The 11,020-nt window shown below is 36.1% G+C and overlaps 1 protein-coding gene across 1 annotated transcript in view; it reads left to right on the forward strand.

Moving 5' to 3' along the window:
- ets1 (v-ets avian erythroblastosis virus E26 oncogene homolog 1) overlaps window positions 1-3,847 on the forward strand; it is a 48,675-nt gene extending 44,828 nt beyond the window's left edge. Inside the window, 1 exon segment of the mRNA XM_084409015.1 lies at window positions 995-3,847. Within this exon segment, the coding sequence (XP_084265141.1) occupies window positions 995-1,210 (216 nt within the window). The 3' untranslated portion in view covers window positions 1,211-3,847.
- The last annotated feature ends 7,173 nt before the right edge of the window (window positions 3,848-11,020 follow it).

An 11,020-nucleotide genomic window follows, 5' to 3' on the forward strand; every position in this document is an offset into this window, starting at 1 on the left:
TAGTTAACTGAATCTAAAACTAAAACCATATAATAAAAAAAAATACATTAACTGAAAATAAAAAAAACATTACTTATTTCAGCTAGTCTGCAGTGCAATTCACATTTCCATTTAGTTTAACGATGACTAAAAACTATATTGACATATTTAAAAAATAAAACTTAAAAAAAGACAAACTACAAAAATTACCTAAACTAAAATAATATATAGAATTATAGTTCTTATTCATATTTTGAATCTCATTCAAAATATGAATAAGAACTATAATAGTATCTCAATGATACTAAATATAATAATAGAGTTAGTTAGTTGACATATCTAGTTCACTCATGAAACTCTAGAGGGCGCTTTACATGCTGTCTACAAACAATCACGTCATTACTACACGGCACAAGCTGATTGGGCTCTGCTGATCCTGCATCCAATGAGATCGCTTGCTCAACATTTAAATAGTTTGGTTCAGTGTTTGCTGTAAGTTAGTCCTACAGTGTGCTATCAGAGTTCCTCTGAACCCCTCCACCTCCCCAGCTCCACCTGCCTACATCTGCTACAGGATTTATGTGTGTATTCATGCAGCAGCAGCATATCTTACACGTATACATAGCACATAATGTTCTTACATTACAATAATAAACAGCAGCAGTGTATCAGGTCTATTCCACCAAGACCAAATACATTAACATGGCCATATTCAATAGCATGCTAAAACTAATCCGAGAGTTTATGTTACGCTTATATTACCAAAACACAGAACCAAAAAAGTTGTAGCTAGATCAGTAAACGCATATATTAAATATGTAAGTGTGTTTTGCACTGTTGTTCTTCAGAGACTAACCTCACGGTGCCATTTATCAGTTTATCTCTAGTGCATCTGATGCAATCACTATACCACCACTGCAAGAGCGCAGGGTTGCACACACTATAGATTCTCATGAGCAAGCGAATGATTGTTCTGTGGGTTCCTGATCCTGACCCGTGTCTCCTTGACCTCTAGGTGGCACGTAGATGGGGCAAGAGGAAAAACAAGCCCAAGATGAATTACGAGAAGTTGAGTCGTGGTCTACGCTACTACTATGACAAAAACATCATCCACAAGACGTCCGGCAAGCGCTATGTCTACCGCTTCGTGTGTGACTTGAAAAGCCTACTGGGATACACTCCCGAAGAGCTCCACACCATGTTAGATGTCAAGCCTGACACGGATGAGTAAAGTTTGGAAAGGGGCGGGGGGGAGGAGGCTGAAAAAGACCTTTACAGACCCTGGAAAGAAAAGAAAAAAAACGGGTCGTCCATTTTCGGGTCCAATCACATTCCATCTTAACACTTAGTCGTGGTCCAGTCTTGTTTTGAGCTCATACGGGACAAAAAAAGGAAGCATCAAAACATTTACCAAAGTTTAGAATTTGTAGACTTTGTGCGTCTATATTGTTTATAGTTCTGCGGGGAAGGGAAAACTCCAAGTTCGGGTAGAACTGCCGGTTTGTCCCAGTAGCACAAACACCGGGAAGGAACAGAAGACAAAGAGATGGACATTTCTTGGACTGAATGCTCCTGTTATTAAACGCATTGCCAAAATTAGAGACAAGAGGAATATCGCAGAAATATTTACAATTAAGTTACTTACTGTTTCTGTCTCCTTGCTTACCCACCAGGAGGAAGTGAGTTCTCAGCCGGACCAAATTGTTTGAATTGTTTTATTGTTTCTTAAAGATCTATGCGTCAGTATTAATATGTGGAGAGACCAATCGTGTTGAGATGCTGTCCGGACAGAGATTGCACCGTTTTTAGTTTGTTTTTTTTGTACATTTTCATATGCAGAAGATGAAGGTTTATTGAAGTGAAACTGTGCTTAGATATTCTCTCTGCTTCTTTTAAGGTCACGTTCGGTTATATGGGTTGCTCTTACCACAATGTCCATAGCTGAAAACGCTGTTTTTGATCACCAGATCAAAATAGATACCAGAGTCTCGCCCTTTTCAGTTGAAAGAGACGCACCTCAGTCAAACTGAGAGACGCATATGAAAGCGGCCGTTGGCTTCTCAACGGTGACAGTCGCAGCACACGCACACGTTTGTGGTGAGAAAGAGTGTGCGTTTATGACACCGCTGGTGTCGCTTCATCACTTGTGTTAGGACAAAAGACATTTCAAACATTTCTTGCCTTGGCTTTGTTTGTACGTGAATCATTTTTCATAAAGTCTTGCCTTAATATAGCACACCGTGTTTATGAACTCACTGTGTTTTCTCGAGGTAAACTGAAACGTCATTCAACCGGGCCTCTTCGCTATCAAACGGTTTGCTGGCAGTGCTAGACTGAACCGAAAGCCATAAACCCGAGACGTTTGCGAGGTGTTTTAACCTTGAGAGCGGTCTTGTGCGCTTTAGCCATGTTGAAAAGTGCACACCTCAGCATGCATCTGGATTGTCAAAGTACGTGAGATGGATTTTGCAGCGGCGACGAAAGATCTTTTTGGTGGGGGGTTTTATTTTCCAGATGGTTTGTGAAAGTGTCTATTACTGGTAGTGGCTGATACAATGTTAAGATAGGAGGACCACCAGATCATGCTGATAATCTCGGCAGCTTTAAAGACGATTGCGTGTGCTACAACTGGCTACCAAATATCACAAGATCCAAAATGGGAGCGCGTTTCGTAATGGTATTTAAATGCAGTATTATAGTCATTGAACTGTTTTAGTCATCGCTGGTTGGGACTTAAGCCAGAGTTACATTGCAGTGTACTTTAAATGTAGTTATTTGGAGAAATTGCACATCAAATGTGCAAACTTGACACTGAAATGCAAAGTACCAGTATTTTCAGTACTTTAAAAGGCTAAGTAGAATCGTTTTATGGCGTCTTCAGCGCAGCATTTCGACTGTTTCACTGTGTGGGAAGGGTCTCGTCTCGTACACAAGACCTTGTGGGAAAAGCCAAAGTTAAGAAGGTTCTTCTATGAAAACAAATCGTATTGTTTACAGAGGCAGATGCTACCCATCCTGATTGGTGGAGATTTGGAATTGTCTATTTTTACAGATAACGTTTCATAAAATTGCTAGATTGAAAAATAAACCATATTCAGAAGCTCAGAGCTCAGAATTTAAGCTCGTCCTACCATGAACAACAACAAAAAGTGGTACATCACCTTAACAAGCTCAAAAGTCTCACTGAATTAACAAGAGAACATGTTCTGACGGAAGAAAGCGTGATTTTTGTCAAAGCCCACAGTGATGCTACCTGACATATTCTCAAACCACAATGAAAGCCAGCGACATGTTCCATGGAAACAAGTCTTATTTTAATAAGGTTCAGATCGTAATGCAGTCTTTGTCCTGATTGTAAAAAGTGATGCATTTGTGTGAAGCTCAAGACTTTTGACAGATGCATACACACTGAGTGTTGTTTTTGTTTCCCCACAATTTTGCCTTATTTTGTATATTTTATATTTCTGTATTTTTTTTTATTTTATTTTTTTTGTTAAAATGAGAATTTTAATGTATTTAGTTCACAAACATTTTGATATTTTTCAATAATTTATATTTTATAAACTTTGAAATATGAGATGCAGACAGCTGGTGCTTTCGTGGGGAAAAAAATAAAATAAGGTAGCGCAGGACAAAATGTAGCGAATTTTTTTTTCTCTTCTTCTTTTATATGAAAAAAAAGAAAAAAAAAAGAAAAAAAAATGAATTTAAGGAATTTTAAAGACCTGTCTGCTTATACAGTTCTGTATAGATAAGGCTGATGCTGGCCCATCATTATGTTCCGCTGGAGAGTTTTATATACAGTAGCTTCTATTTCTTATTGTACTTTAAATTGTTATGTTATTAAAAATATATGTGGAGAAAATGATCCGTGTGCTGCTTTGTTATTCGTTCCAAAATGAATCTATTGGGAATAATGCTGAATCAAAAGTAGCACGAAGGAAGACACACCCATATCAACCGATAACTCTCACAAACACAGGTATGAAGTTGCTAATGCATGCAGATTATCACCTATCTCTCTCTCTCTCTCTCTCTCTGTGCAGCGCTCTGCAGGCTTTGCGGCAGATTTGTGGTTTTGTTCATTATGAGTCTTGGTTAAATGAGCAGCTCCTTTCTTTCATTGCTAATCATCTTACACACCACAAGCTGCAGTTGTTCATCAAGCAAAAGGCTTCACATCACGGAAAGACAGGCTGTTACCTTTGATTCTCACACTCAAGATTTGCGTGCTGCATCTTTGGTCGTCATACAGGGTTTTTTTTTATGAGCTACGGGCTCTTCTGAGGAAGGGGACAGGGACTATCTTCATTTGTGGTTGATCGTGTGTGCAAAGAAGACCCTAAATAAAGCCCACTGACGTAAGATTTAAAGCAGACAGTCCATTCAGAAGGTACAATGTACAGTAACTTACAAATGGCAAGGGCCGTCTCTTCTTATCACTGTTTGTCCTCTCCATTAAGATACAAAGAAGCTTTCTTGACTGTATAAATATGGGTTAAAATGACCAAATACTAACTAGACCATTTGAAATGCATGCCATTCCATTTTTCACTGATTATGCTGATTATAATTTGAATTGTTCACATAAATGTCAGGGGATTCACCACAATCTTTGCACTATCGCCTTTGTGGAAAGAACGAGTCAATGGTTTGTGCATAATCGGAGCACAGGTCAAGAAGAGTTTTTACAGTTATTTTCTGTGCACTAGACCAGAGATCTGGAAATGTCCATGTTCTGAGTTGAGAATTAGTCACGACTTTTCTTAGTCCGTCATGGTGGTCAGATTATTCAGCATTTTCTATTTGGAGATGTTTCATTTTCCGGTATACTCTGCGTAGATGTAGTTTCTGTCTTTGACATTTGGAAATGAAACGGTCATTGGCAGGTTACATTTTTTACTCCAGGGCTCTTTTTGACAACAAAAAAACATGCTTTTTCCAGTTGATTAAACAAGACAATTAGATTACACTTTATTTTAAGGTGACGTAGTTACATTGTACTTACTCAAATAAGTACTGGGTAATATGAATTAACTACATGTGCTTACTACAGAGTTAAGGTTAGGATTTGGCTTAGGGTTATTGTTACTATAGTAAGTGCATGTAGTAACATGTAACTGTCACCCTAAAATAAAGTGTTACCTAATAGGGTTATGATCTGTTACCTAACCCTAAGCCTAAACCCAAGCGTGGACCGAGATTTTTGATAATGTACCATATTTTCAGGAATAACAAATCAGGTGAAATATTCCCATATGTAAATCCCACTGTAAAAACCTTAGACTATGCGTGACCCTGGATCACAAAACCAGTCACGAGTCGCGCGGGTATATTTGTGGCAATAGCCAACAATACATTGTATGGGTCAAAATTATCCATTTTTCTTTTATGCCAAAAATCATTAGGATATTAAGTAAAGATCATGTTCCATGAAGATATTTTGTAAATTTCTTACCGTAAATATATAAAACATTTATTTTTTGTGAGTGAATGCAGCACAATCGCGAATATAAATGGACAACTTTAAAGGCCATTTTCTCAATGGTTAGATTTTTTTGCTCCCTCAGATTCCAGATTCCAGAATAGTTGTATCTCGGCCAAATATTGTCCTATCCTAACAAACCATACATCAATGGATAGCTTATTTATTCAGCTTTCAGATGATGTATAAATCTCAATTGCAAAAAATTGACCCATGTGACTGATTTTGTGGTCCAGGGTCACATATATAGGAATATAATTGTAAAGCCTGGTGTATGTAAGTGCTGCTGAAGTGGATATTTCTGACTGAAAAAAAAACTCATTTTGGGGATAACACTTTATTTCGAAGGCCCACTTTAGACATTCTACTAACTATAAGTAACTTTGCAACTACATGTCAACAAACCCTCATTAGAGTATTAGTAGAGTGTCTGATTAATATCTGCTGACACTTTATTTTATACTCCTCAACAGATATTCTACTGACTATGAGTAACTTTGCAACTACATGTCAACTTATTTAACTAACCTGAACCCTAACGCTAACGGTCTACTAATACTCTAGTGAGAGTTAGTTGACATGTAGTTGCAAAGTTACTTATAGTTAGTAGAGTGTCTAAAGCGGACTATTGAAATAAAGTGTAATCAGTAACACTTTATTTTGATGGTCCCTTTTGAACATTCTGTTGACTATAACTAACTCTCATTAGAGTATTAGTAGAGTGTCTGCTTAATATCTGCTAACACTTTATGTTGATGCTCCTCAACAGACATTCTACTGACTATAAGTAACTTTACAAGTATGTCAACTTATCCTACTAACCCGAACACTAAAATAACAGCCTACTAATACTCTAATGAGAGTTAATAGACGTGTAGGTGCAACGCTACTTATAGTCAACAGACTGTGTTAAAGGGACCATCAAATTAAAGTGAAACCAAATAGTCCTTATTTTTTTCAGATTCTGTTTGGATGTCTGATGCTGTGGGTTTTTTTTGTTTTTCGCTATTATTTTGACTTTTTGAGGCATTTCAGGTGACATTGTGACTTGTTTGTCTGCTTCTAATCTGATGGTAGGATACAGGAGACAGCTGAGGCCAGCCATAGACTTTAGCATAAATATTTGTGCTCAAACTCCACACACTTCTCCATCTCCCGTGTGTGTGTGTGTGTGTGTGCGCGTGAGTATGTGTGTGCGTGCTAGAAAGATACAGAAATTCTTCAACAGCATGCAGGCATAGGGCATCACCTAACTTCACCACTTATAACACTTTTGCACTTGCAAAGATTTTTTTCTTTGGTCTATCTTTCTCTGCCTTTCTTTCTTTCTTTTTTTTCACTTAACCGTAATGGAAAATTACCTCAGTCAGATATGAAAATTACCCCTTTGAAATCCCCAACTGTAGGTGCCTTGAAACCCACAGACACACAGTGTTTGTGTAACCTGACAACCATTTTCAACATTTTTCTATTGCATAGTGCAAAAAAAAAAGAAACAGAGATCCGCTTCCCAGACACTCTCATGCAGATCTTCCTCATCAGCTTCACGCCATATTTATAATTCTATGCATATTTAGGGTAACTATTGAAGGAGTTTATTTTAGCAAGATCAGGTTCATTATGAACAATTGTGCTGGTGTGTGTTTGGCGACGTGTGTGATCACAGTTGCATGCGGATCTTAAGTAGACAAAGGTGAAGGTGAGAGAGGAACCACCTGCAAACGTGAACCTACTAGTGCTGAATGATGTCTATAACACACAGACCTTGAACATTGTGCACTTTTGTGTGGTCAATTGTGGACATGACAATATATTAAAAGAATGAAGTACAGACAAAAGTAGAGACAAACCACTTTTCTCTTACATTGGTTAATTTTGCTTTCACAACTTCTCTTCATTCAGACCAGTGGAAAAAAAAAAACCCACCCGAAGTACACTTTAAGTGTATGTGATTGCACTTTATTTCAATAGTCCACCAACACATTATAGGGTCCAATTTTCACTATTGACTAGTTGCTTATTAGCATGCATATTGCTAGGATATTGGCTGTTTATTAGTACTTAACCCTTTCATGCATAGTGGTCACTACAGTGGACAGCTATTAAAAAAGCATTTTCTTGAATTTGCACGGGTTTTTATGGCAAAGTTGCACATCAATCTCTTCATTGGACCCTGGGGCATCATCCTATAAATTGCAACCAAGTGGCAAGCCGTTGTGTTTAGATTTTTTCCCCCTCCAAACCAAGATGGCCAAGGGTCAGTCAGACATGCCAAGTTGCTCCGGAATATCCACCCATTCCTTCTATCCTAGGAGACTCTTGTAGGTAAAAAAAATATTGCAGCATCAAGCAATATCTAATGAGTCATATCACAGTAAAATTTTCCAAGTTTTGATTTTAGATTGAGAGAAAACTCTGATTAATCACATGTCCACTGTAGTGGACGTCATGCATGCAATGGCTATATTTCAGCTACAATTCATAATTATAATGTGAATATTGTTTTTGAAACTTAAAACTTAAAAACTTAATCTGCAGTGACTTTTTTTACTGTAAATAAATGTATTTGTATTATTAGAATGTAATTTTCATTAACATCGAAAAAAGTCATGTGATTACATAATGTATGACACTTGTAATGCATTACTTGTTAGATCAAAAAGTAATCTGATTTCGTAATGCATGTTATTGTAATGCATTTTTTTACTCATAACATAAAAAAAGTAATCTGATTATGTAATGTGCGTTATTATAATGCATTTCTTTACTCATAACATCAACAAGTAATCTGATTACGTAATGCATGTTACTTGTAATGTGTTTCTTTACTCGTTACATCAAAAAAGTAATCTGAATGCGTTATGCATGTTACTTGTAATGCATTACCCCCAACACTGATCATTTCAGATGAGATTGAAAAAACGTATCGCTAGGCTTTCTCAGAGGGGGGCTATGATAGAAATGTGCATGCCCATCTTGAACATAATCAGAATGATCAGCTAATAAGGGTAAATCTCCATACTCTGGTGCACTGGAGGGAGCATCTAAATGGTTTCCACAGTTGTACATTGACAGACTGTAGAAAATTCTGATGGAATCACGTCCTCATGTTCTGATATCAAAGATACGCGAAGTGCAACTTGTATGAAGTTGTATGAAGCCTTTGCAATATTTTGCATTTATATGTTTTGTATATATTTTATAGTTTTCACATGATTTGATATAATAGTATTGATTAGTTTGTTAAATTCACATACTTTATCTATTTGATTATTGTCTTATATTTAATATAGTATATCTTAAGTTTAAACCATAAACGCATGCTGTCCACTCAAGTGGGCATCTGAAGATCTCTTTGAAAATTTAAAAAAATAAAAAAATAAAAATCAATTCTTGTTTTTCATGCCCTAAGAGCGATATAAAACACATAGGAAAAAAATCCTGACTGAGGTTATCATAATTCATGCATGAAAGGGTTAAAGCACATATTAATGTCTTATAATGCATGATCATATTCTACATCCCTTAATCCTACCCAATACCAGAACTTAACAACTTCCTTACTAACTATCTTTAAGCAGTCATTAGGAGTTTATTGAGGCAAAAGTTTTAGTTAATAGTGAGAATTGGACTAACACTAATCTAAAGTATGACCATACTTTGCAACCACATGTCAACTAACTCTCATTAGACTATTAGTAGACTGATAGGTTAAGGTAAGTAGAATAAGTTGACGTAGTTGCAAAGTTATTTAGAGTTAGTAGAATGTCTAAAGTAGACTATCAAAATAAAGTGTTATCCATGCATGCATCCCAAATAATCCGTTTATAATTGAATTGATGGCTTAACAAGATTGAAAAGCCTTCATGTAAACACCTTAACACATCCAATATATCTTGATCTGAATGAAATTTTGATCGGTTTGAAAGAGGTGGTTGTAGACCTGAAATTATCCAATCTACTGTACATGCTTAAATACGACAATCATCTCAATCAGATTCAGAAATACCTTGCATGCATTGTGCAGTGCCGTGATGCACATGTTTACCAGAGCCCCATTATAATAATATCTCTGTTTACATCCATTTTACATAAGTTTATTTACGTCTTACGAACTGGTCAGAATAAATGCACTGCATAAAGGCATCTAAATTAATATGTGAATCGTATTGTAACGTTTATAAGTCCATGTAATCATTCTGTGTCGGTGCTTCTTTGTCAGATCAGAAAACGTTATCGTATATTGAATAGCATCTGACTGAAAGGCTGCTTGATTTTCATGTCAGAACCGCCTGGTCCCGTCAGTGGTGTTGTGAGGCTAGCTGTGCTCCAAAAGCTAAATTAGCTCGCAAAAAGCGCCATGTATCCCCGTGAGGAGCTGGAGAGAGAGATGGCCCTCATGACGCATGTTAAGCTCCTCTCAGTGGTTCCATTACGCCAGAGCTTGTGAAATACGAGCCCGTTCCTGGTTCCCCAATGTCCTCTTCATAACACTGTCTTCTATTCTGGGCTCATTGTCCTGAACGGTCGAATCTGGTCCGGGTCAATATTACCAGGGATCAGTAACACTGTCTTGGGACTTCATTACAGCCCCATAGCTGAGCCTATTGGACTATCAGTGTCTGATCTATCTCTATTCTCATGGTTTCTGCGATGACTCATGATCTGCTTGCAAATTATCGTCTCTATTTTAATCCATTTACTGTAAGCCGATGTATAAAGGTGCTTGATTTAACGTCAAATATTTAAATAGCAGACTATTTTAATAAAACATGGGAAGTATCTATGCATTACTGGGTTGATTACTCATTTATTTTCACAATAAATGTACTAGTTATTCTGTTGTGAACTTAATTCGTTCTTAACGTTTAAATAGGAAACAATAATTACCTAATAAATGTACTTTCATTCATTCTTGTGTTAAAAAAACTATTTACAGTTGCACCTAGCAGGCGTTTTGGTCGATTGGATCAAATGTGGACGATGCTAAAATGGCAGATGAACAAATCACCTTAATATATCAATATTTGCATATCTTACAACAAATTAACAAAGTACAAATGATTCTAATCAAGAAATGTCTGGTAAATAAACATTAATTCATTCATTCATTCATTTATTCATTTATTTGTTTGTTTGTTTGTTTGTTTGTGTTTACAAATATATGCTTTTAAATAAGACCTCTCTGGTAGAAAATAAATAAATAAATAAATAAATAAAACAAAATTAAATCTAAAAAAAAACATTTATTTATTTATTGTTATTATATGTAGTTCTTTAAATATGCAAATAATCTAGTTAAGACATCTCTGCTATAACTAAACTAAACTAAATAAATATAAAAATAAAATGAAAAATAAACCAAACTACAATCTGTGCATTAATGGGTTAATCTACTCATTTATGTTCATAGGAAATACTTTAATTTTACTATCATAACCCCAATTTGTACTGACAAAGTTATTTATTCATTAATTATTTTTTTAATACAAAAATGCCACTGAATCTAATTAAGACATCCCTGGTACAAATCAAATACAAACAAATATAGACCAA

This window comes from Rutilus rutilus, assembly GCF_951802725.1.
Source record: "Rutilus rutilus genome assembly, chromosome: 5".
NCBI lineage: Eukaryota > Metazoa > Chordata > Actinopteri > Cypriniformes > Leuciscidae > Rutilus > Rutilus rutilus.